Source organism: Myotis brandtii, unplaced genomic scaffold (genome assembly GCF_000412655.1).
Source record: "Myotis brandtii unplaced genomic scaffold, ASM41265v1 scaffold107, whole genome shotgun sequence".
Classification (NCBI taxonomy): Eukaryota; Metazoa; Chordata; class Mammalia; order Chiroptera; family Vespertilionidae; genus Myotis; species Myotis brandtii.
In genome coordinates, this window is record NW_005353629.1 from 985,433 (window position 1) to 1,013,183 (window position 27,751).

Here is a 27,751-nt window from a genome sequence, read left to right on the forward strand (position 1 = left end):
CCAGTAGGGAGTGTGCAGGAGGCAGCTGATCGATGTTTCTCTCTCATTGATGTTTCTAGCTCTCTATCCCTCTCCCTTCTTCTCTGTAAAAAATCAATAAAAAAAATATATATTTTTTAAAAAGAGTGAAATTGCTGTAGCTGTTTAATTAAAAAAAAAAAGAGCGAGGCTTGAAAAAAATCGATGTTCCTGGTAATCCCTTTTCATATCCTGTTGAACCTGAAATGCTGCTTATAATACATATTCACAAATGTCATCTGGTGCTATTTTAGTCAGAAGCCCCTTTTGCTCATGAGAAAGCCATGTTTTGTATTTCCACAAAGTCTGTAGATGTTGTTAACATAATAAACATCATGACATGTCGTATGTAAATTCCATTTACCCACTGGCATTTGAAAAATAAGGAACATTTTTAACTATTAATACAGGATTTGTTACTAAGAAGTGGTGTAGGAAGGAGTTCAGTGTAAAACATTTTCTTTGCATAGATCATTTCAAGATGAATAAAGAAACCCCAGATACTATTTACAACTTACAAACCTTTCTTAAATGTTCTATGATAAAATTGCCTTATTCTTAGAATATGAGGCATATAGTTGTAGCAAGTTTACTGCATAAATCAATAGCCCCCTTAGCTTGAGGAAAAGATGCGCTTAGGGTCTCCCAGCACCAAGAAGATAGAAACGATTCAACTCTGAGTAGTTCTCTTTTCCCCTCCTGAGTAACTCAAGATGCTTTAGCCAACACCTTAGACTTGTACATCATTATTAATGATACAAGAAAAGGCGACAGAGACAAGAACCAGGACTCTTGACTCCAAGTGCTTACTCTCCTAAAAGTGCATTGCATTTTAAAGCGATGGATGCCTTTCTTTGGCGCTGCAAAAGCAGAAGTTCAAAAATTGTTGGGGAATTTTCCTACTGAGTATGTGAAGATTTTTAAAAAAGCATTAACATTTACTACCACTTGAATAGTATTTGAGAATTATGTAATTAAGATCCCTTTATGAGCGTAGCAAGTAGGTGCCCAATTACACCAATTCTGAGACTTGCAATGCCATTACGGATAATTTGGTCCAAATATCTCTATGGGGCCAGCATGCTACTCCAGGTCACTCTGGTCATATCAGACGGGAACAAGGGTCTTCTGTGTAGATCATGTTACACGACCCTCGCAGCTCAGCGGCACCATGGAGGTGGCCGTGGCCACTGGCGATGGGACAGATCACTCTTTCTGTCATGACCACATTCTGCATGAGAAGTGGATCCAAGGCCGCGGTGGGAGGTTGCGCGAGGGAGCCAGAAGCCGAGTAAGTCTCCGTCACCAAGTAGCCACCCTGCTGCAGGGGGTCGGGGATGCAAATGGCCGGCTGGAGGACAGAGCCGGAAGCAGACCAAGCGCAAGCTCCTTGGCCGCCCGACGTGGTCTGGCCCCCAGACAGCTCCGAGTGCTGGATCTCTACAGAGTGGCCACAGGCGCCCGTCCCGGAACCGCTGCTCTGGGTGGGCAGCTGAGACTGTTGGCCTTTGCCATCGAGCCCCAGGCTGATCTCTGCGAGTTGTTTGAATTTCGGGCCCAGCGAGTCCAAGAAGCTCTCATCCAGGTCATCGGCAATGAAGCTGCAGCAGCCCAGGGAGCCCACGGGGGAGCTGGGGGCCCCCAGGCCTTCGTTGTCGTAGATCAGCAAGCAGTCATTTGCTTCCTGGCCATCGTCTTCCTCTGCGCAGGCGAATGCTTTCTAAAGGTGGAGAAAAGTAGGCAAATGAATTTAAAAAGAGACTCAGCGGAAGAATGTAGTACCATCCCTACACTCAGGGTCTGATCGTGAATGCGTGACTTAGGTAATCCGTGGACATAGACGTAGTCTTCGTACCAACAATCGTAGCAGAAATTATCTGGGGTTTGGAAAGTAGTGTAGTTGACTTTCCCTCAGAATTGAGCCTGGCCGAGGCTCAGGTGTAAATTCTTGGTTTTGAAGGCACTTACATGGATGTAGGCCTGAAAAACCAATGTGTATGAAGCCCGGAGGTTACTCCCTGGGCCAAGTGTGAGGGCCCTGTGTGTACTTGTGCCCATGCATGTCTTTGTGTTTGGGGGAGGGGAGAAGACATCCCACTGTCATCGTCTACACAGCTCCCACCCAGACTGCGGCCTTGGCCTAGACTCTGCAGCCCTCGTGGGAGCCTGCCCCTTAACTAGGACCCACACCACCTCAGACTATCCCAAGAATCCTCTTCCCAAACAAGCCTTCCCTGCCAGGCTAGCCTCAAGCACAGTGCCAGCCTACATTAGCTCATCTGAGGGCAAGATCCTGGCACTTACCAGTCTGAAACCAAAACTATATGTGAGATCTGTTCTAATCACACACCAACCAGGAGGCAAGCAACCTGCTCCCAGAGTCCTCTCTGTTCTGGTACCCTTGTCCCTTTATGGTTCTGTGCTCATTGGATCTTGGACCACATCCCTTCTTCCCACTTTTATTTTTGGGTCATTGATGCAATGGTTCTTCAACTATTCTGGGCATGGACTGCTTTGAAAATGTGAAGAATACTATAACCTTTTCTCATAAAATATATGCACTTCTGTTCTGACATCCTTTATGGTATAGGAAATATGAAACAGGCTGCTTCGCATTTCTAAAGAGGATGTTGCTGATCCCGAAATGCAAAAGAGTTTGCCATCCGTTGCTATTCCAGTTGGAAGGATGAGGTGCCACTTGCTATCTTCTCTCACTTTGTGTCTATTTGCCTATTTTTCCTTTTGACCAGTAGCCCAATTTTGACAGCCATCCTACTTTATCTGTATTATTTAGGCAAAGAACCCCGATTTTTTGTTACATTTTAACAAGCTGTAAAGCAACTGCAAAACTGAAATATAGTCAAGTAGAAAAAGATCTCTAACGTAAATAACAGAGCCATGAAGTTTTTCACCAAATTACCTGGGAAAAGTAGGACTCCAAGAAATTCATGCTTATTACTCCTTCACCACATTCTCTGTGGGTCCCGCCAGTGGAATGCCTTGTTCGCATGGTTCCCGACTGGCCCGCAGAGCAGAAGCCAAGTCCAGTGGTGGCTCCGAACCCCGCAGCTGCCCCAGATCCTGCGGCTGCTCCAGATCCCGCGGCTGCTCCAAGGTTGGTGGTCAGTTCCATGCCCGAAGCTCCTTCCGCCGTCATTCCTCTGGCACAGGCATTCATACAAACATCTAAACACAGGGGAGGAAATTCTCTAACGTCTCCTGCTGGGATTCTTTAAAATCCTGGTCTTTGATATCCATGAGCAGTCATTAAGTAAAGCAAATCGGTGGGAGAAAACACAATGCTATGTCTAGTGGTGATAAGAACACCCCACAGTCTGTTATGTGAGAGTAACGAGGAGGGGAGGGTATAACAGAGGATACTGGCAGGTGAACGAGCTCTGAAAAAAACATGCTAATTGAAAAATATACAAAGGAAATGGATTTTCAGTGACAGCGGTCAGCAATGGAAAAGTAAAAACAGAATATTCAGCACACCGCAGTGGAAAGCTTCTGATGCAATGCTTGTTTGTTTTCAGGGGAAAAATTGTAATGAAGCTGCCATATTGGCTCAGTCTGAAACCCAAAGAGGAGACATACATATGTGATCATGCAAATTAGCTAATGCTAATTTGGTGTCTTGCTGCCTAAGGAAAATGTATGAACTGTGACTATTCTGCCTGTTACCTTTACATTCTGCTGTCGTAGAAAGTTCTTTTTTTCTAGAGAATTCTGAATATAGCTTTGCTATGTAATTATAATGGGGGAGCAGGTGAGGATTGGGGTCACTTTTAAAGGTAGACAGTTACATTTTTGAGGATATCTCATGAAGATTTTATATCTATTGCTAAGTATAGAATTAAGAATATTTTTAATATTGGGCATTAAGGTCTTATTGTTCCTCTAGTTTATGCCTTAGTTGTGGCATTGGGATAATATGAATAAGAGAGTCTTTGGTAAACTAAAGGAATAATGTCACCTGTATGACAACATAAGTGATCTTGTCCCATTATGGTTGAAATAAGAATTGGTAACTAGACTCAAATCTGGATACTGTTAGTTCTGGGGAAGGGAGAAGGGCAATAAGATTGAGGATGTGCACATATGAGATTTTAAGTGCAAATATTACCAATGTTCTGGGCATATATCCTAAGAATCCCAAAACACCAATCAGAAAGAATATATGCACCCAAATGTTCACATAGCATTATTCAGATTAGCCAAGATCTGGAAATAGCCCAAGTGCCCATCAGAAGATGAGTAGGTAAAAAAACTATGGTACTATGAACAAAGGAGTACTATGCAGCAGCAAAAAAGAAGGATCTCTTACCCTTTGCAATAGGATGTATGAACCTAGAGAGTACTGTGCTAAGCAAAATAAGTCAAGTATCACATAGTCTCACTCAGATGTGGAATCTAAAGAACAAAATAAACTGATGAACAAGATAGAACCAGAGGCATGGATAAATGGAACAGACTGGCAGATCTCAGAGGGAAGGAGGGTGGAGATGACAGGAAGAGATCAACCAATGAATATATATGCATATATGCATAACCCATGGACACAGACAACAGTGTGGTGGAGGCCTAGGGGGTGGGGGCAGGGTGGAAGGAGGCAAAGGGGGAGAAAGTGGGGAAAATGTGTAATAGTCAACAACAACAAAAAGAATAGTCAAAGTTGGGTGGTAGTACAGTGTTTGTTATGTTTTTCTATATGTGTGAAATCTTTTCTATTTAAAAAATCATAATTGACTGTGTGAGAGCTATAGTTCAGTTTATTAAAGTTTGAGAAAAGTAACAAATCTTCATATATTAAAAACAGTGGCATCAGTGGGCAAATGAACTTTACTGAAGCCAGATTTAGGTCATGAAATTGACTAATATCCTAAAAATAAACCATTTCATTAAAACCCTATTTTAATGGTACCACCTCCTAGCATATACACAAATATGCAAATTATTAAGAAAAGAATTTAGAACACTTCTTGTTTTTCAACATTTCTTATTTAACCCACTGTGACTTTCAGAAATAAATTTGGTGTTCACGTACCAGAATTTTCCATGAAATCAGCTCCATTGGAGGTTATAAGTGGCACACAAATATTTGTGATTTCCTGCAAACCCTGTTTAAAAAAAATACATTAAAGACACACACACAGATTTTGTGGTCCTTTGCAAATGGTGACATTACAAGAAACCCAAATGCTTGCAGGAATAACCACTTTTAGGATTTGACGTCTGAAGAACTAAGATCTTAAAAGGCTCCGTTCATTTCAGCATGACTCCCAAGGGTCCTTGAGGGCCAGGGAACCTCTTATTTTTATACCCCAAATCGCCTTTCCTACCTGAATATAAACAGAACTTCACTCTGTATAATTGAGATAAACCTGGATCCTCACCTTGTCTTCAGGTTGGGCCCCTTCGATCCCCCATTGGTGAATCGTTCCTTCTGAGCCCTCAGGAACTGGGATGAATCCAGTGGTTGCTCCCCCAATGGGACCCTTCCCACAGTCACAGGTCAGCAGCAGAAGGGGGGCCACTAGCATAAAGGAAGACAAAGTAGTAAGACATTTCAATCTCTCGGAAATGAGTTAGCATGACGATTGTCAGAAATGTTACAAAGAAAAGAAAATATTTTTAATATTTATGGAAAATCTAATAGAAAGCACAGTTTGTTTCTGTGAAATAACATTTGGTAAATTAAACATACTAAAAGTTCATATGATCATGAAACTGAAGGAGACAGAGCGGTCATTCTTGTGATATGTGTATTGTTGTCTTAAACGGGCCCTGTTTGATGGCTGATGAACATGGTGGTTCCTTGTTCGTAATTCTTATTATGACGGCGTTTATTTGTACATGTTGAGGCTGTGTTTGTGGTGTCAAGTGAATGCACACGGGATGGACAGGATTTGAGGTGGGCGTGATGTGTTAGTGGTCTGGTCTCCTCTGCGCTCTTAGGAAACAGCAATTAAACCAGCAAACTGCACTTCCTTATGCTTTAAAAATACCTTGTAAATTAACATTTAAGCGAATGGGTTTAGTGGATTTTAACTCTAAGAGTCTATGGTTTTATAATGAATTAGGGAAATGACTGTGAATTTTTCAAGGATTTCTCTTATTTATATAAGAATTTACCAAAAGTTCTTTTAAATTAAAAATATGATTTGATTCACAAGATTTCGATTTAAATGCAACTTTTAAGAAACCTGTCTATTGAATAAAGTGCATTTTACTTCTATTAAAAAAATAACACACATGTGTAGTTTCCCTAAATGTGTTCCATGACCCTAATCATATGAAGTGAGGAAGCTATAAAGGGTGCGCATTGAAGCGGGCAGCTGCTTGGAGGAGGGGTTGGATCAAGCAGTGTCTCGGAGCCTGTGATAAGTTACTGTTGCTGTAACGCACAAAGCCCATGATTTCCTACATTGATTTGTCCAAGGCTCTCTGTTTATTTCAGAACCTCATGAGACTTGGATATGGCGAAAACATTTTAGGAAGTGTCTCCCTCATGGATAAAGTCATTGTTTTGATCATGAGTATTATTTTCCCCATCTTGATTCTCTCATGCTGTTTTCTAAATGTCTAGCATTTATTACTTGCTTATGCCTTATGCTAATGTCTGCCATTTGTGACTATAGATTGCGACTCACATATATGACCTGCTTGGCTGGGTATGAATATAGATTATTGGCAAGTGACACGTTAACTGTAAACACTGCAGATTCTTCCTGGGAATGCCATTTCCCCCGCTTTGCCTATGAAAGTTAGGGAACATGTCTACTGTGTCGCAGACATGCATCGCCCGTGCAGTGCGAAGGCCTCTGCAGTGCTGACCCCGGGGAGAAACAGGAGGAAGCGTGGGGATACTCACGCAGCAACAGCAAAAGGCCAAGCAGGATCAGGCCGATGGCGTTGGGCCCCAGCCTCCCAGATGGCTGGTCTCCATACCTGGGCCCGGGCTGGGGGTCTGTACAGGTGTCCCTGTTGTCACACTGACACACCTCCACAGCCAGGCCTTCTGGAGTGTCACACTGCCTGTCTTGTCTGTCTGCAATCACGAGGGAGATGGGGTATCTCCCGGGGGGCAGCTGCTGCTGGGTGGTCAGCAGTGCAGAGGTGGCTGTAGAGAAATAATCATGCAAATCAACAGTGGGACAGGTGCCTTTTCTCTAAAACTACTGCTTTTGGTTAACAGAACCAGAGTTCTGTAGACGTCACTGTCGCAAGCAGTGGGGCTAATGGTAGGGTGAGATTTGAGCAGTTATGAGGCTACAGGGATTCGGCTGGGTAAATCGGGCTGCACATCCTCCTGGTCCCAGAGGGTCCCCCATGAAGACCCAGTCCTACCCGGAATGTCCCCATAAAGAAGAGGGGCGCCGGCATCATTTAAGTCCCAGGTCCCTCTCCTGGGGCGTACCCACTCCTGTGTGGCTGCCTATGCCAACTCCTTGGTTCTTGGTGGCCCTCTTGAGACAGGCGGGAAGCCAGGGCAGTGGAGCAGGGACACGGAGACCGTAGCTGAACAAACTGGCGGAGCCATTTACAGCCGGTACAGAGGGTCGCCTCCCTGGAGGTAACCTCTAGGCCTCAGCTGTATTTCAGCTCCAGGCCCAGACAAGCAGCAACGCCAGGTGGGTGACACCAGGACCTGCTGTGATGACTGACTAACCCCTGCCCTGACACTGACCAATTGGTGGAGACCATGACCCTGAACCTAGAAAACGGATTAATATTCTGCTGAAACCCTCCCCTGAGACCTTTCCTAAGATTCCAGCCTGTAAGAAAGAGATAAAGTCTCCAGACAAAGGACTCAGCGTGTGCTCTCCCTTTGGGGGGACGCCCCCTGTCCCGCTGTTCCTTTCCCCTCTTCTTCCCCCACAGGCACGCATCTCCTAAACCCTAAGGGACCCCATGCGGCTTGCAACCAGGGGAGCAGTGGGCAGCAGCAGCTCGTCCCAGGTTCACCCCTAAACCTGTCCCAAGGCTCCCTTTTCCCTGACTCCCCGAGAGCTAGGGCAGCCCAGCCCAGGCTCTCCTGTTGCTTCTTCTAAGCTAGTCCCTTCTTGTTTTATGACTCCAGCTTGAGCAAGTGTTCCCCCACAGTCATCTGAGCTCGTTGTGAAGTTTTTCCTGCAGGAGGTCAAGCACCCACACACTACCGGCCGCCCGAGGCAGACCCACCAAGGGCCAGGTCCCCTTTCCTGTAACACCATGACTGCATCCCTCCTGCCTAAATCCATGTGTTTGTGTCTGACTTACCAAGACTGACTGTCTGCTTTGGCTGATGCTACCTCAGCTGCTCCTGTCAGTCCTGATCCCATGAGCCTGGTGCTGGTTGTATGGGATTCCCTGTGGTGAAGGCCATTGTCTATCTGACTTGTGAGCATTGATTGCTCTCCATTCTCTATTGCTACATCGTTCCTTTCTAAGTGGGCTCCAGCAGCAGCTCTCAGTGGCTGCAGGTCTGTGCTGCGTCCGTCAGTCCTTATTTATTTATTTTACACTCAATATTATTTTGTTTTAGTTCCAGCTGTACAGCCTAGTGTTGAATCGGTCTTGACTCCATCATGCCCTCCGCCATTACCCCTGGTCCACCCAGTCCAGCCTCACCCAGGCAGGTGTATCTAGTGCCAGGCCCCGTCTGTCTCATGTTTCTTTTGCAGCCTTTTCATTGGCCGTGTGTCTGGTAAACCCATTTAGAACTACATGCTTCATTTGGAGCTAACACCTTACCCCAGGGTCAGTAAGGCCCCAGGAAAGAAGCCATGGAGAGCAAGACCCCTTTGGGGACCTAGCGATGACTGACACCTAGGACTAGGGCCCCACAGCGCACATGGATAACCGGGAGCAAGGTTGGTTCAGAAAGGAGTTAGAGAAAAGTGGCTTCATTTATAAGGGACTGAGGTGGCCTGATGGTCACTATACAATTTGGAAAGGGAGGAGATTCTTGTTAAGTCTCTTGGCTGTTTCTCTGAGACTCCTGGCCAAGACAGGAAATGTAAACTTAACGTGGAAAAGGTCAGAAGAAAAGGAAGGATGGATTAGCTCATTGCCATTGGCTAATGGGTTTACAGGTTTCCATTCACCCCATGCTCAGGATTCCTGACTTGCAACTCTTCTAAGGAGCTCTTCCTATGAGCCCCGAGCAGGCCGGCTCTCCAGTGCGTCCTGTCTGCCCACAGCCTGCCCAGAGAGAAACCTTTATGTATTCAGAAACCTAAACAGCTCTGCAATGCAATAGGTGCCTGACTAATCTTATTTTGGTGTGCTCTGGAGGTAGAAATAACATATAAGAATAAAAAATTGGAGTCCACATGAAAAACAGAAAATATTAAACAGTGCTAACACGATCTCAGCATTTCTTTCCTCTGCTAAAGAGAAGAAATTCCCGAGGCAAGGGCTCCATCTTCGTCGCATTGAATGTTTTTCAATTGCTCCTGGAAAGAACTTGCTCCCAGGAGCACTCTCATCCTCCGGGAATTTGCCTTGATGGTGCACCTGCACTGCTACTCACCGTTAACGGTCGTGATCCGCCACACAATTGGCAGTTTTACACTTTCATCCTCCAGTGAAAACGTGTAGGGGCCAGTGTATCTATCACTGTCCTGTGCTCTCGCGGAGACAACCACGGAAGGCGATGAGCTGCAGATCATTTCCTTTTCCAGGACAGTTGTTGGACAATTTTCATTAAAACCAGGCACTTCAACATAGATGGTGCCTGTAGATGTCTTACCCGTGTTTTCTGTAAGAATGGCATGTTAGAGTTAAAAAGATACACAGAACAAGCAGGCTAGAAGAGTCAATATGGGGAGAGAGAGGACATACGCAATACTTTCAACAATAAAGATGAAAAAATATAAACAGCCCTGACTGGTTTGGCTCAGTGGATAGAGCGTCGGCCTGTGGACTGAAGGGTCCCAGGTTCGATTCCAGTTAAGGGCATGTACCTTGGTTGCGGGCACATCCCCAGTAGGAGGTGTGCAGGTGGCAGCTGATCGATGTTTCTCTCTCATCGATGTTTCTAATTCTCTATCCCTCTCCCTTCCTCTCTGTAAAAAAATCAATAAAATATATTTAAAAAATATAAACAAACAAAAATGAACCTTTTAAGTGTTTCCTGCATGCAGCCAAGTTAGTGTGACTTCTCATGAAAGATTATATTTGTTATTCTTACAAGTAAAAATGACCTACAATCTCCACATCTTGTAAAAAGAAAATTTAACTTGGCTGGCATCTGATTCTGTAGCATTGGCTATTAATTTAATATACTTGGGACCAAGACCTGTAAGGTGATGAATTCACTGACTGCTAATGAAATCAACAGAAAAATAATAGTTTTCTTAAATGTATCCTACTCCATGATCCCGGCACTGTGTGAAAGATTTTTACTTCTAAAGCTTGGGCCAAAGTATTTGGAATAATAAATGATTTATTTTTGTTACCTAAGATATAAAAGATTATTGAAAAAAAATTTAAATATGTTAACAATCAAAAACATTAAATGAAATCTAGCAGTGGCAGGATTGAATCTTTCTGTATTTTTTCCCTTCGTGCTTTTTGCTGTTTTCTCAGATGATGTGAATTTTGGTGTTTATTCTTTTGTTTTAACTTTATGTTTGCTTATTGCCTTGAGTATAAGCTAATTTTATACTTGTGGACACACACATACAAGGTTAATGAATAGTATTTTTAAAACATTCCAGAAGATTTTATTGTTTAATGACATAAGCACATGAGGTCTTCATAAGGAGCTCATTGTATGAGTAACTCACAAAGGCACCTCCCACTGGAGCTGAGCTTCCCTTGTAGGCATTCAGCATCAATCTTTATCCATCCTTCTCAAAACCAGAAACTCCGGTGGGTCTAAAAATCCCTGTCCCAACCACAAGCAAACCACAGGACTGAACCCAGAATTCACTTGGTGCTACAAAGGCCACTGAGATGTTGGAATGCTAGCCTTCTAGCTTCAGCTGCCTCGGACTTGAGACCCAAGGCCCTACGATCATTGATCTAGTGTTGAAGGGAATCTGTTCAAGAATCATAATCATCTATTCATAACTAAATGCAATTGGAGGAACATTTCTCTAAATACGATTGAAACATTTTTCTTACCATCGATGGCTAGAACCTCTGCTATGATTGTTCTGTTAAATATGAAAGTAGAATCCCGAACCATGTTTCTGGCAAATTTGATTTGAGCCGTTTTTGAGTCAATAATTAGAAAACCACCATCATTCCGTCCGAGGGCATATCTGTTTTATAATAGAAAAAGGTAATAGTTTTCTTTCAAATATGGAATGTTACCTACTTAATGACAATGACCCATTTATATTTAATGTATTTATATTGAGTATAAGACATTGAAATATGCTTTTCTGAGAAGCAGCAGAGAATTAACAAATTAGCATGGAAAAACAGTATTTTATAACCCTAAAGGTGTGTTCATCTGGGTTTTTCTAATTTATGCTCAGTGCAATAACCTGTGTTCTTACTCTTCACACTACAGTAACTGTTTTTGCACGTGCTCTTAGATTTTAGGCGTATGTGTCTTTGTAGATACTGTTCCGTCTTATTGCACCACAGCCTTCTGGTGAACTTCTGCTCTTTAAGACTCAATTGAAAGTTTCCATGAACCATTGTCCTGACCTCTGTAGGCAGGCTGAAGCATTTTTCTTTTAGTTTCCACTTTAACTTATGCTTATGTTATCTTTGCTCATAATACAATATCATCTAATGATTCCACTACTTATCTCTTCTCCAGTTAGCAGCTCATTGAGTTGGCCACCTTTGTATATCTTTGTATTCTTGCCATATAATAGTTTGGGTTTTATTTATTTATTTTAACTCAGCTCAGTGAGTTGGCCACCTTTGTATATCTTTGTATTCTTGCCATATAATAGTTTGGGTTTTATTTATTTATTTTAACACTGGGGATGGAGCCTGAAACCAGGGCATGTGCCCTGAGTGGGAATTGAACTGTGACCTCGTGGTTCATAGGTTGGTGCTCAACTACTGAGCCACACTGGCTGGGTGTAATAATTTATAGATTAATACTAAGTCAAGGAATAATACAATGTTATTGAAGTAATCATACCTGACATTTGAAGCAGGTTTGCCAGTGTCTTCATCAATGGCTGCATACGTTCCGAGGATGTAATTGATCAACTTTTTCCTACTTATGCCTTTCTGGACAGTAAACGTCTTGGAAGCAGGGCGGAATGCAATTCCTTCTCGCACATTTATAACTTGAACTTTGACTTGGGTTGACTGGACTCGATATTGAGAGATTACAGATTGGTGAAATTCAGCTTTGTTTTTGACGGCGATACTAAATTGTGCATTTTGTAGTTGTTCATAATCTAGAGGCTGGAGTAAAAATAAAATGAGAAAAAAAGAAGTGTCAAAGAAATACGGTTTGGCAAACCCACAAGAGGACAAGAGAACTCTATCTTATATGCTATGAATGGATCCTTCTATTTCTATGAATAAAAACAGATCTAGCAAAATCGTTTCAGAGAGCATTGTAATGTTGAGACAGAGAAACCTTTGGAATTCTTAACTCATGTAACCTCAGTGCAATGATACTCACAAAGTAGGGTACTAGCAAACGTCATTTTAGGCAACGGGGTGCAGAGGAAAGAACCCAAACGTGCTATGGCAGCCTGGTTTGAATCCCGGTTCTGCTACTTACAATCCGTGCGACTCAGGGAACAGTATTTCATATCTCTGATCCTCAACTTCCCACTTCTGAAAAAAAATCCCACCCTAGCTGAATTGGCTCAGTGGAAAGAGCATCTGCCCGCAGACCAAAGGGTCCTGGGTTCGATCCCAGTCAAGGGCACGTACCTTGGTTGCAGGCTCCTTGAGCCTTGGCCCTGATCGGAGGCAACCAATCTGTGTGTCAATGTGTGTCTCTCACATCAATGTTTCTCTGTCTTTCCCTCTCTTTTCCACTCTCCCTAAAAATCAATGGAAAAATATCCTTGGGTGAGGATTAATAAAAACAAAAGAAAACAAACAAACAAAACTAACAAAAACAAATCCCTCACCTTGTCAGATTGTGAGGACTGAGCAAACGATCGGAGGCAACCAATCTGTGTGTCGATGTGTGTCTCTCACATCAATGTTTCTCTGTCTTTCCCTCTCTTTTCCACTCTCCCTAAAAATCAATGGAAAAATATCCTTGGGTGAGGATTAATAAAAACAAAAGAAAACAAACAAACAAAACTAACAAAAACAAATCCCTCACCTTGTCAGATTGTGAGGACTGAGCAAACTGAGGCCCATAATACATTCCTCTGAATGGCAGCTCTGGTCACTCACAGAACAGTCACTGGATTCATGTGCAATGATGTCTTTTCTGATTAAAAAAATTCATAGGTGGCCAAGGCAAACTGTCTTTATAAACTTGGTTGGCAAAGAGGCCTCTGTAAAGCAGTACGTGGGTGGCTTTTTATAGACCCATTTGCAGATGGTCTTGCATGAGAACGATTTGACCTTCCTATGGAGCTGGCCCAGGCCCAGGCCTGAGGAACCCTAGGAGAGCCTTCATAGTAAATTTTTTGAGGGTGATGAGATCAGGACATGCTCATTTTAGTTACATTTGTGTATTCATGGAAATAATTATAGTAAGGGATCTGGATTTGAGTGTTAACTTTGCAATGACTGCCAAGCATGTTAAAGGGTTACTTTACTCACCCATTTCTCATCTTGCAGCTTTAGTTATACGTTCCTATTTTCTAGAAAAACTTGCCTCTTTTCCTCCTTGACTAGCTAATCCACTTAAAATAAATGGACAGATTCAAAAGCCACAATTCCATGTGTGTGTTTGTATCTCTTCTTAACTTCAGTTGCAGAGGGAGGATGAGATTAAGTCAAGAAATGTGTTCTACTTTCTTGTGCTTAAATCAAGCGTGTGTGTGTGTGTGTGTGTGTGTGTGTGTGTGTGTGTGTTTACTACAGACAGTATGTTGTTTTGGAAGGAAATAAATCAACATGTTAAAAAGGCTGTCTTTAGGTAATGGGGCTATATGTGTGTGTCTTTAAAAAAAATTCGACCTACTTTTATGTGTTTTCTAGAAGGAAGTGGTATGATTAATAAGTGCATAAAGTTTACTTGTAGAAATGATAGTTTTGGCTAATAGAGAATATATTTGCCACCAAAGGGAAGTGAGACCTTACCTTAACCACCTTCAGGATGCCTTCGTTAGTCCTGGCATCAGTTTGTATTTCAAACCAATTCCCTTCGTTGCCAGAGGTAAAGAAATACTCTGCCAGCCAATTATCTGTGAACTCTTCGTCCAAATCTATTACTTGAAATCGAAGTAACTCAGAACTCAAAGTGTTTTCCTCAATACGCACTGAATACTAAGGAGAGAAGCAGAATTTAAGATTCAATGTCAGGTTCTATCGAAGGGGATTATGTTTATTCTGAATGGCATTAATCATGAATTCTCAGATTATGTATTGCCTCCTTGTCAGTTACTGAATTCTTATATTTTACAAAAGCTATTTTTTTAGGGAAAAGTGCGGAGAACCTAAATAGAAGCCAGCGAGCAGACACATGCTGAATTAGGGTGGCAACGTATATAATAATAAATATATATAAAAATTATTCTTGAGGGAGTGAAGGGTGTACCTGAGATTCTTTGAACATTGGGAAGTTGTCATTGACATCCTTCACTTTGATGCTGCTTTCACACTGGCTTGATAATCCTTCTCCATCTCGGTCTGCGCCACTCACAATCAGACGGTAGCTGCTCACTTGCTACATTTAGAGTCAAGAAAGAAAATTAATTAACTCTAGTGCCAAGAATATGAGTGACAACTACTTGCTGCCTATGAGTAGGGAGGGAACATATTCCAGCTCATGATTTATTGGAGCTCGTGCACTGTGTGCTGTCCATCATCGAGGGTGTGTGTGGGGCTCTCGAAGTCGTTAAGAGGCTAGAACAGATTTTCTCTTTTGTGGGCTGCTTAGGGCAAGAAAGGACACTTAGAACAAACGTGGGCAGTGATGATGGTGGGATGCTATGCGAGGGAAGCTCACTTACAGAGGTTTTTTTTCCCTGTCGGTCTGTTCAGAAAATCATCTGCATAAAAGTTATATGGAATACGATGGGGTAGTGTGTGGTGGTGGTGGTGTGGTGGTAGGATGATGGGGGAGAGAGAGGAAGGAGATTCTTTAGTGTTCTGGAAGCAGGGGTAACATTAAAAGAAGTCAAGAGAAAAAGTGTGCCATCAGAGAAGGCTGTTTTCCAGATAGACATTTTGTGCTTCATCTGTGAAATACCCTTTCCCTCCATCATATGAGGAATTAATCGCAGTTGGTCCTTGTCCATGAATGGCAATGCCCTCTTCCACTGTAGCGCCCACTGGTGCACTCACTTGTTTACTGAGGGTGTGATCGATTGTGCAGGTGCCAGGGCCCCCCACCCCCTGGAATCACATTAGAAGGCAGACCGTTTCCCTAGATTGGCCCTGTTGAGTACTGGGAACCTCTTTTCCTCTCTCTTTTCATTCTCTGGCAAAACGGAATCACTTCTTTCTGGCTTTCTTAAATAAAATCCTTTATTTTAATGGCTCCCAAGTGCCTTGCTTTACCTCTCGATCAAGAGAACTGGTCAAAGTGCGGACTTCCCCGCTGTGTCTGCTCATGAGGAACATGGGGATGCCTGCGGGCTCCTGGGAGACGATTTTGAAGGCGATTTTAGAGTTCAGATGGTTTGGCTCATCTGCGTCCGTGGCGTTCAGTATCATCACCAGAGAGTCTGGGAAGGAGAAGTTCATTAAAGAATATGGAGCCGTTGATGTTCTGTTCACACTAATGACTCAACACAATTTCAAATCAGTATTTGTTTTTTTAAGATCTTATACCTGTATGTATGCTAACAAAATATGACATGTCACTTGCTGTCTGTCTTCATCAGGTAGAACTGTACTGCCTTCCCTAAAACCCCCCAGTTCCCCTTAGGCCTTGGCTGTGTGGGGTTGAGAGGCTTTTCTGTCTTCCCTTGGTGGATGGCTTTATGATTCTCTTTTCCCCAAATTATTCAAGCGACGTGAGAGTGTCTCATGCCTTATAATCTCAAAAAGCCCTGCTGGTGCATCCCGGCTACCTAAGGCCCCGCTTTAGCTTTGTGACTGCTGGGTGCCCATGCGACTTGTACGCACAGAATAAGATACGATTGGCCTCATAACAGAGCCGCACCTAGAAGTACAAAGGCAATGAATTATTAGCTCAACTGCAAATATCAGAAAGAAGATTTAGCTTATCTCTATGAGTTTTTCTGGAAAACTGATGAAACTAAGAATAAATTAGCTTATAAAAATGATATGCTATTGTGATACTTGTATTGAAAATTTTTTAAAAAATCAGCAGTGGTAGGTACTGTAAAAAGACTTACTTGCAGGACTATTTTCTTCAATTTCACCCATGAATACACTTTGTGAAAACACTGGAGGGTTGTCATTGATGTCTAAAATTTTGACCGTTAATATAAGTGGTTTCTCTACCTCTTGTCCTAAGGCATTTAGCGCATGACATGTGATCTAGAAATAAAAGGGAAAATGTTAATTCTCACTCAACAAGCTTAATTTGCATACTAGGAGCTTGCCCTGGCATGGATAGAACTTTCATGCAAAGGAGAAAAATATTTCCCCAAAGAGTAGACAAAGGAAGAAAAGGTACCCGTCTGGGCAGACCCGTCGGGCTAGTTGCCCTTTCTCCGGACTGCTACTGACTCATGGCAGGGCGGAGCTCTTGGCAGGCTGCGTCTGGAGTTTGGCAGTCATGCCCCTCCTGGCATGTTCCTTCAGGGGCATGACCATGAGTGGAGGCTCTTTGTCAAGGGACTAATGTTGTTATTTGTTGGTAGATTGATTTATGCACTGATATCTCCTCTCAATTAACCAGTACAAGAGTATCATCTTCTAGCTATGATACATGAGGGGAAAAGGGCGCCCCATGTTGAAAACACTACTTACGTGGAAATTTGGGGTTTGCTCACGATCAACTATGGCTGTTATGTTAATATCTCCAGTATTTCTGTCAACAACAAAGATTCCCAAAGGGGGCTGATCAATTCCGATTCCAGTAATGCGGTAGGTAATTTTCTGTTTTGCATGGAAATCTGAACTAATCTGCAGCAAAAAATACCCAAAGCGTTAAATACTAATACAAAGTGTTAATCAGGCTTTTTCCTTCCCCCCTTTTCTCCTCTGCTATAGTCTTCAGTCATCTGTTCGTTTTACTCACCCTTTCTGACACTGTGCTGTTTATTTATTACCTAAATATATACTAGAAATATGACATAAATCGTTGCTTCTGTTGACCGGTATGGACCAAAATGCATTAATCATTTTGGCTTTAGAACATTTGCTTAGATTGTGGCCACCATGGTGATGTTCAAAGATTGAGATAAAGTCAGAGAGGCTACTTCTGAATGTTCCTTTCTTAACAGTTAACATTTGTAAAAGCCATTTATTTTAGCTTAAATAGGGAGAGCTGGAGAGAAAAAAGGGAAAGGGATTACATAGTAAGTATTAAAATGTATTGCTTTTTATTATTCTAATTTTAAAGCTTTTTGTGTGGAAAAGTTTAAAGATATATAAAGTTAGAATAGTGTAATGAACCTGATATATTTTATCATCCAGCACCAACGATTAAGAATACATGGCCAATTCAATGTTGGCTCCCAGCCATTTTTAAAATTGTCTTATCCACATATTTTTTTCTATTGGCTAGAATCTGGATCTAAATAAGGCTTATCCATTGAAATAGGTCCAAGTGTCTTTTAATTATTTTTTTATTAGTCTACAGACCATAGTTCCTTCATCTTTGTCTATCTCTATTATTATTATTATTATTGATTTCTTTTTGGTTGTAGATATCAGGTTACTTGTTCTGTGGGCGGCCCAGTCTGCATTTTGCTAACTGGAACTGCCCTATTACTTTAATTTCCATCCAATCCATTTGTTCTGAAAACTCGCACTGCCCTGCTCAGGTGACTTACTTGGGCAATGGGGTTTCTTTTGGAGTTGTCTTCCTCTTCTCTGCAGGGTCTTGCAAATTTCACCCATTCACGTTTATGTCTCCTTCTGCCTTGCACCGCGGTCCCATTTTCTCCAGGCTGCCCTTTCGTCTTACGGGAAAAGGGGTTCCGTTTAGTATGCACACGTGGGACATTTTCACTTTGGGAATTGCTTACATAGACACATAGGTTGAGGAGCCCCCTATGTTTCAGGATATCTAAGGCTGTTGGATGTCTACGTTGCTCTCAGACTTTGTCAAAGAAGAAACATTAAATAACTCAAAGAGTTACAAAGCTTTTTGCAATGTGACTTTTAAGGCAGCTTTTAATCATATTTTGTATTTTCTCCATTTATTCCACAATATCTTAACTATTCTGGGCACACAGGCCCTGTTTCATTAGAACCTGTTGATTTAATATAAGAAGAAACAATGCCTGAGATAAATTACATTAATAACACTTACACATTGCTGGTATTTAAGTATTATTGGACTAATTGTTAGAATTTTCACAATTTAATTGTTAAATAATTTAAAACATTTAATATTTGTTTGCCTGAACTGTTATTTTAATTACAAAAAGCTTTTCATACTTTACCTCTATTCTCATTTCTCCATGAACCAATAGGACCACCTGTAGACATTTAAATAAAGTAAAATTAAATATGAATTTTTCAAATAAGTACTAACTACTTAAGATAATAATCCCGATATTTACATTCTGCTGTTCATATTATAGTTTGTTTCTATTTTTTAAAAAAAGTAGATGTCGATTCAAAGGATAAAATCTTCTCAGGAAAAAGAAAATGTTCTAAATATAAACAAATTCTCTTTACTCTGAATACAGAATTTTAAAGATATACAGAAAAATCTATTGGATTTTGAAAAACTCTTTTTAACAGCCAGTTATAGTAACCAGACATTTCGAATCTGGCTGTCCTATAAATACTTCCCAGGAGATGTAGAAATTGTTGCTTTGACAAACAATGGCAATCATCATTGTGATAAACTCATCAAGTTCCCTGGGCGATTTTTAAAAGCCATGACTTATGCAACTGACTGGTACCAAGGCAATTCTGTATTAGCTGCAGGGTAAGGCTTTTTTTTAGTTGTTCATGAGTGGACATAATGAAAGGAACTCGTCTGGGTTAGAGAATGGAACATAGAAGTTGGGGTTAGGCTATTCTAAACACAAGAACTGCTTGCTGTGGCACACAGACCTGCTCATCTCTGCCCTACTCCATTTAAATATTGAGCTTAATTTTCTTACTCATCTGAAATAAATGACGATAAAACATGAAGGCAGGCAGGCTAGGGTCTTTACTTCTCAAGAGCACTGGGGACTTTCATCTCTGTCTTTTCCCGTCTTGTTTTCTGCTTAGAACACATCCTTCTTCCCCTTTCACCCCCTTAAGTATTACTCATCCTTTAAGATCAATTCAGATTCCAACAGCATCCATGAAGCTGTTTTTACCGAGGTCTCCTTTCTGGGCATGTGCAACCCTTGTTCTGAACTATGCAATTTAGTCCGGAATGGTTTGCCTGGATTTATTATTTCTTAATCGTTTTATGTACATTGTGGTGCTAACTCAAGAGAACTGTAAATTTGCCCGATCAGTGCTTCTACATTATTATTATTATTTGCAACCCTTACAATATCCGTTCCTCCGTAGATGTTTCACAACTATTTGCTAATCCACTGATCATGTGATCTGAAGGAAATCTGGTAGGGGAAAGATCGTGAAAAATAAATCAGAAGAAAAAATGAAAGTAATAATAGTAGTTAGCATTTATTATGGTTTTGTGTCAGTTGCTATGCATAGAGCTTAATATTTATTATCCTAATACTTGGAGCAGCCGTCGCAGTGAGCTTCTGTTATTGTGATTCCTTTTTTTTTGTGGATATAGAAATGGAGACACGAGAGAGGGAGCACGTGGCTCCAGCTAACAGACCTCCTAGAGCCAGGATTTGAACCATGGCAGCCTGACTCCGAAGTGTGTATGTCACCACAACAGTGGATTCTAGCCAAAGAAGGCATAAATAGATAAATAAAAACCAGTAGTAGAGAGAAAGTTTTATACTAGTCAATTTAGATCTTTTTCCTGGCAAAGACTGGGGGTTACTCCTGAAATGATATAGATTTATTACATTGTTTATTTGGGGAGATTATCATAAAGAGGTAAGTCCGAGTCTGAACCAAAGCAGTAACTCTATCAGACATAGGATGCCAGGACCTTCCCATTCTAAATATTTCATTGAAATCTTTATTTCCAAGGGTGTGTGTTCAAATAGCCATGAAAAGAGCCATTGCATATTGTGATAACAGGTCTCAACGTGATGGTATAGCTTTGCTGCTCTTTACTGAACACTCTCAGGAGTTACGTGGGAGAGCAGACCAGACCAATGTGGGAATTGCACTGCCCCTGACTCAGGGAGGAAGGCCAGGCACGCTCCCCTTCACAGGGAAACGGGGAAGAGTCATCCAGAAAATATGCGTCATGTTCGCACTAGCCCCACAGAGAATGGTTCTTCTAAGAGCCACTGAAGTACAGTTCTGTTTTCTTGGGACAGCATAGGAAGGACAACCCTAAACTATGGAGAATGAACATTGACGACAGCTGTGTCTTAGTCTTTTCACAGAATGACAGTCCTTAGAGAAGTTACTTAGGCTAAATCTTTACTCTTGCTCATCTCTTAAACTCAAGAATGTTTCCTAATTCTAGGGTGTATTATGAAATGTGATTATTTTTGCTCTTCTAGGAATAGGGGTAGCTAATAAGAAACACTTCTAAATTTTGAAAATGCTCATTAGACATTTGGAAATATAATTGTAGCCTTACATTATTTAGAATTGTGTTTTTAAAAACTTAATTATTTTAGTTAATACATGTCTGTGGCTACTTGATTATTTGAGTGAATTTGCTAATCTAATTATTTCCAACATTTAATAAATATTTCAGTAGTTTCCTGACAATATAAACCAACTAAGTTTTCTCTTTTGGTGACCTGGACTGGACATATCAGTGTGGAGAAAGTACTTCTTGTCTTGAGAGTTCAATCGGGGTTGGGGAGGGATGCGGGAGGTTGACCAGCTGGGGAGAGACCATGGGAGGGCTCCAGGACATGTCTGGCCCATCTCGCTCAGTCCCGATTGGCTGGACCCCAGTAGCAAGTTAACCTACTGGTTGGAGCGTCTGCCCCCTAGTGGTCAGTGCACATCATAGTGAGTGGTTGAGCGGCCTTAGCATATCATTAGCATATTACGCTTTGATTGGTTGAATGGCCGACCAGACAACTGGACACTTAGCATATTAGGCTTTTATTATATAGGATCATAAAGGTTTGTACTGTATATGGTAGATACACAATAAATACATTTTGAGGATATTTTCATAACAACTGCTACTTTACTTGTTTGGCTATCATTTTATTTGGAGTTACTTCAAGCGTTCGTGTGGGAGGGATAGACAGTTGGACTATGCATTAGATTCATGGAGCTGCTCCCAGCTGGCCTGGGGTATAGCAACCCTTCTCATCTCTAGAATGGGTTTAAGAAAGGGCCTCATCCACTCCCCTCTGGGAAATTTGAAGATGAATTAGGTAATTCAAAGAAATCATTTCAATTTTTAAACATGTTTTGTATTTAATTATTTGTGGGGAAAAAGTCATTATATATATGTTGGTGATCTCATTTCTATAATTGGTCATATGCAGTGATTATTAATGTGTCAGGCCATAGAGGTCATCAGTAATGTTTGATGAATAAATTACATATGTATAATTCAGAAGACATGAGTGATTTATCTTTCATCATCTCCTATCTATCCTTTTTAAAATTGAAATTTAACCCCCCCTTAAAAGTTCTAATAAACTTTGTATTCATCAAGTCAAATTTCTTACTTGAACAAAAATGACATGTTTATTTCCTTGGAAATTCTTATTTAATTTTAGACAATTAAATTTCAGTAACTGAGTTTTAGAGTACATTCAATTAATTTAGAAAGTTAAACCTTGTATTGTGATAGAGATGCTAATTAAAACAAATACCATGGATATTCTCAGATGCTCATTTTAAATGCTGCATAAGTTGCAGTCAAGTATAGTAATAAAAAAATTGGACCCTGGATCCTGAATCCCTGAGTTAAGTCCCAGTCTCAATGGACCAGTTGTATAACTTGGAAACATTACTTAATTTTTCAGTTTCCTCATCTGTAAAATAGGGACAACATTTCTACTTACTTCGTAGGTTTCTTGTGAGGATTCAATGAATCCATAGGTGTAAAGCGCATAGATGAGCCCTAGCTCACTAGGACTTATGTGCTTAATACATGTTAATCACTTCTGTCCTCAAACTTAAAAAAAAAAAGGTATAAAAGAGCCCCTTGGACATGAAGTGCCCTCTTATTATTACTATCCACACCAAGGCACATAGAACTTTCCCTTTTTTGAGCATTGGAAAGCGACAAGAACCGGTTCTCCTTCGTCCAGTTGTGTAGCTCGTTCCTTGCCCAACTCCAGGGGGACTATTGACACTGGAGTTGAGGCGAATGCCCTGCACAGCCTGGCCAGCTGCACACGTGAGGCAGCTGGGCACCTTAGACAGATTCAGTTATTCACAGTGTCTTAGAGCTAGTCACCAGGTACCTGTACATAGGGGGTCCCCCCAAAGGGTATACGCACACTTTCAATAATTATGAAGGCAGTGTTTAGTAAAATGCACTTCATTTTCAAAGTTGAGCTATCAGCTGGTAAAGTGCATACATTCCTGGGGACACCCTGTACTTCTCTTGTGATGAACTTCGCACAGCAAGCCCTCACCTGGCCATCAGGGTGACTCCTGACTGGCGAGGAAGAGCGAGAGGCTGGAGGTTAGGAACAGCCTGCTGGGAACTGAGCGTTCGGTTCCAAAGGAAAGGAGTTTCAGGTGTTAGGTAAGCGGGAGTGGTGACTGACAGAAGTAATTGCATCTCTCCCGCCTTCCGCTCAAGTCGGGCGGGGTTGCCAGAATTGCCTGGCAAGGTTATTCTGATTTTGGCTCTTAACCGGAAGAGAGGACCAGCGGGCAACTAATTTTCATACATCTATTAGCATTGGAAATCAGATTGTTTCATCAGTCACGAGAGGAAGAGATACCTCAAAGATTTTCCTTCTGTTAAAGATTTGGACCATTTAGCCTACAATTTTTTCCTAAAATTTTTCTCTTTGGATATTCTGTAGAAGAAGGTGATTGGAGGTCATTTCTCTGTATTTGGACCGCATTCTATCAGAACTTGATATTTAAATGACTTCTCTCGCTTTTTTCCAGCCCTACCTCTACTAACTTTAAACACTGTGCTCTGGAAATATCTGCATTTCAGACACCTCTATTTGTTTTGTGATGAGTAAACTTTATATAATATAGAAACATAAAATTAAAACACTCATTGTCCAGATGGTAACAGGAGTGTTATGTTTTGTGGACTATCAAACACTGAGCAATGTGCACTTTGGAGACAAATGTTTTAAAAAAGTTAAATCTCTGAAGAAAAGCATTTTTCAATCATAAAGCCTTTCCCCAAAATGCATATTTTGTATTGTGCAAAATGGATCAAACAGGCACAGGAAACTGCTAAATAAGGCAGAATATTAAGGCAGGCGTTATCAAGAGTCATCTTAATTACTAAAGTATTGCAACTGATAGGCATTCGCGTCTTAGAAAGCACTTGGCATTTTCCGAGCACTTCCTTGCGCTGTTTTACTCTCACTCTGGCCATTTTAGTGTAGGCAGGGGGCTCTGATCCTTCTTACTTGACAGTGGAGGAAACAAGGGCTGGAGTGAGTCAGCAGAGCAGGCGTAGACAGAGGACTGTGACTTTGCTGTTCTGTCTTGCCTCTCTAGGCAACCCTGGTGTGGTCATAGGATGGCGGAATTAGTGCAGAACCTCAAACATGTTTTCCAACTTTCAGACCCACCCTTCTACAACAAAAGATGTGCGTCCCCACTAGACAATGCTTGGAAAAACATTGCTTTTTTCCCATCACCACACTGTTTCGAAACTGGGTGGTGCCCCACTTCTGAAAGGTTTCCATTAGCTTTCACAGAACATACTTTTCAATATGACCCTCACCTGCTTTTCCAACTCATGTCCAGACTCCCCAGTGCAAACTGTCATTCCGGCCAAACCAGTGTGTCCATTGTCCTCAGGCACATGTCATATTGCATCTGCCTTTGCTCACATTGATTTGACAAGGGAAGGTCCCCTCCCTTGGTCCACCTATGAAACCTTACCTGGTCCCTGGAGCCTCGTTTGCCTGCCTCACTCCTGACTGACACTGCCTTCCACTAATAGCATCAGTTACCAGCATTGTCCAGGGAAAGTGTAATGAGAACCCCACGAATAATTTCAAATGTCCTAATAGTTATATTAAAAAGGATTTAAAAAGGTAAAATTAATTTTAACATACGTCTTATCAAAAATATCCGAAATACTACCATGTCAATATGTAAGCAATGTTATTAATGACATGTTTTCCATTCCTTTTTCATACTAAATCCTTAAAATATGATGCATATTTTACACCTAACATCTCAATTCGACCAATCTCATTTCAAGTGGTTAGTAGCCCATGTGGCTAGAGGCTACCATTTGGATAGAGCAGTTCTAGACCACTCAGCTTAACAATTATGTATAAAGTTATATTGCTGTTTAAATAGCTTGTGTGTGGAGGTGTGTAACATTTTCTTGGGGGGAGAGAAATGTTTTAACATTTCATAGTGCATTTTAGAGTCTGTGCACGCACGCGCGCGTGTGTGTGTGTGTGTGTGAAGTTATAGTTTAGAGAGGCCTTATAAAGTTATTCATTTATTCATTCTTCAAACAATTGAGTGTCCACTGTAAGACAGATATTATGGGTAGACATTGGAGATAAAAAAAATGAATGAAACAGCCCTCAGTATAAGGATCTCACAGTAACTAGAGGAACAGAGGAATGATAGAGGATCTACCTCAAAGCAGGAAAGAGCTCTCTAAGCTTGTGGGGGTCCAATTCTGTGTCCTTATGACAACACTATTCTGACTCACGCTCCTCTTATCTCCTAGCTTCCCAAATTGGTCACCCATTCCCGAGTGGGTTATTAGGCTACCTGTGGTTTAGTCTAGAAATGACCATCTGAAAGGTGGGAAGTCATACAACTGTCACATCTATAATAATAAAAGCGTAATATGCTAATTAGACCCAACAGCCAAACGACCTTCTGGACGTCATTCTGGATGTCCTTCTGGATGAAGCTGTGGCGGAGGGAGCCTAGGCAGAGGCAGTTAGGGGCGATCAGGCAGGCAGGCAAGCAGTTAGGGGTGATTAGGCAGGCAGGAAGAACGGTTCGGGGTGATCAGGCATGGGAGTAGTTAGGAGTGATCAGGCAGGTGAGCAATTAGGAGCCAGTGGTCTCAGATTACGAGAAGGATGTCTGACTATCCCATAGGGATTGCACCTAAACCAGCAGTCAGATATCCCCTGAGGTGTCCCGGATTGCGAGAGGGTGCAGGCTGGGCTGAGGGACACCCCTCCCTCCACATGAATTTTGTGCACCGGGCCTCTAGTTTCTCTATAATATTCTTAGGTCAAATAAATACATTAGATAACCAGAACAATTACAGTTCACCCTTGAACACTATGGGAATTTTTTTCAATAAATACTGTAAATGTATTTTCTCTTCCTTATGATTTTCTTTTTTTAAAAAAATATATTTTATTGATTTTTTACAGAGAGGAAGGGAGAGGGATAGAGAGTTAGAAACATCGATCAGCTGCCTCCTGCACACTCCCCACTGGGCATGTGTCCGCAACCAAGGTACATGCCCTTGACTGGAATCGAACCTGGGACCCTTGAATCCGCAGGCCGATGCTCTATCCATTGAGCCAAACCGGTTAGGGCCCTTATGATTTTCTTAATAACATTTTCTTTTCTGTAGTTTACTTTATTATAAAAATATGGTGTATTTATACATATCATATGAAATATGTGTTAATTGAATGTTTATATTATTGGTAGAGAGGAGTCAAAAGTTATACAAAAAGTTTTACTGCATGGGGGTCAATGTCACCCTAATCCAGTGGTCAGCAAACTCATTAGTCAACAGAGCCAAATATCAACAGTACAACGATTGAAATTTCTTTTGAGAGCCAAATTTTTTAAACTTAAACTATACAGGTAGGTACATTGTTATTAACTTAATTAGGGTACTCCTAAGGCTTAGGAAGAGCCACAATCAAGGGGCCAAAAAGCCGCATGTGGCTCGCGAGCCGCAGTTTGCCGACCACGGCCCTAATCCATTGCCATGTTGTTTAAGGGTCAGTTGTAGCTACTTTGTCATAATAGAAACGACCCTAACAAAAAACAAGCCAATTTTCTAGAGCAGCCTCATGAGAGCGAAGGCTGGGAATCTCCCTGGCTCACAAGGCAGCCGTTCTAATTTTGGACACATTTACAGTTTAGAAAGTTCCTCCTTGAGATCTATCTCCCTGTCACTTCTTAAAGTCCAATGATCTCAATGTTACAGATGGAGAGGCAAGCACAACTGATGCCCGGACTAGCCCAGTTTATTATCGATAAAGTGGGGAATTATCATTAGGAATGTTTAAAAATGTTCACGTGTGGTATATTTCACTATTTTGCTATCTTCATGTAACTGAGAATATTGTGACTTTTTTTCTTCACTAGAATAGCACCGTTAGGAACAAGCTGGTCTGTATCGCCCAGGCCACTGCTTTGCTCTGCAGATTCCACTTCTCTTTTAGTTAGAAAGAATCCCACCCAGCAGAGTGTCACTCTCTCCGGGAGTGTCTGATAAAATGTCCATGTGTTTTCCACCAAAGGCTGGATGTGTTTTGCACAGAATGACTAAGCAGACACGCTGTTTTCTTAATAACCCTCTCAGCTGCTCTCGAGTCAAACACTGCTTTGATTTTAATTCAACGGTCCTTGGCTATTGCAGAAACATGTCAGGTAGCAAGACCGGGCATGAGTGATTCAGAGCCATACGCTCAACAGATATGTAACCTTGGGAAACAGACCTGCTTCTCTTTAATGTGTTTTAGCTTGTGCATCAAAAAGACGAATAAAAACATGACTTTGAAGAAAGTGACGGTGTTGTGGAAAATACATCTGAGATCAGGGTTATTTGATTCATTAACTAAAGAAATGCTAAATGGCGACTTTCAAATTCATTTCTCCCTTATTTAGTTTTCTATGTAAAATATATGAAAAAAATAACAACCCCACAGCAAATGGGAGAAATGAGTAATCATTACAATTGCATATTAAAATGTTATTTTGACTGCACTCTTTTAGATTTTATAAGAGGGATTTGCAGTTTCATTTTAAAGTGTTTGTTTCCACTGTGCCTTCTTAGACTTTGTAATAGGGATTCAGCAATCAAATATGATACTCCCTTAGAGGAGAGAAAGAAACACAGAAAGCTACAGTTATTGGAAGGAAAAGGAAGACTTACCATGAAAATGGCGAGAGTCCCCGTGGTTCTGAAGAGGAGCCAAGTCATCGTGTTGAGTCCCCAGGCGAGCAGATCCTGGGAGTGTGCTCAGTCCGTCCACCCCCAGAGTCTGTGCCTCTCCAGGAGTCCGCGGCGGCCTGTTATGCGGTCCCTCCCCACCCCAACCCTAGGATTGGTCTCACCAGAAACGCTTGAATCACTCTTCTC

General features: G+C 41.5%; 2 protein-coding genes across 6 annotated transcripts in view; one reads left to right on the forward strand and one right to left on the reverse strand.

Annotated features, from left to right (window-relative positions):
* The window catches only part of DSC1 (desmocollin 1), a 294,686-nt gene that overhangs the window by 27,692 nt on the left and 239,243 nt on the right, over positions 1-27,751 (forward strand). The window lies entirely within an intron of this gene.
* Positions 989-27,697, reverse strand: DSG3 (desmoglein 3). 5 transcript variants are annotated; one of them, XM_014541360.1, is made up of 17 exons: positions 27,545-27,672; positions 19,707-19,775; positions 18,651-18,686; positions 18,036-18,164; positions 17,008-17,163; positions 16,428-16,572; positions 15,625-15,791; positions 14,660-14,788; positions 14,203-14,388; positions 12,116-12,387; positions 11,134-11,273; positions 9,536-9,763; positions 6,893-7,141; positions 5,415-5,554; positions 5,066-5,138; positions 2,939-3,204; positions 989-1,738 (listed from the first exon to the last, which is right to left on the reverse strand). In XM_014541360.1, the coding sequence occupies exons 3-17, from the start codon at positions 18,660-18,662 to the stop codon at positions 1,121-1,123; spliced, it is 2,910 nt and encodes a 969-aa protein (XP_014396846.1). In that variant the 5' UTR covers positions 18,663-18,686; positions 19,707-19,775; positions 27,545-27,672; the 3' UTR covers positions 989-1,120. The 5 variants fall into 5 exon arrangements, with proteins under 5 accessions (XP_014396846.1, XP_005857123.1, XP_014396837.1 ...); XM_005857061.2 differs by lacking the exon at positions 19,707-19,775 and having other exon boundaries at positions 5,066-5,129; positions 27,545-27,697; XM_014541351.1 differs by lacking the exon at positions 19,707-19,775 and having other exon boundaries at positions 27,545-27,697.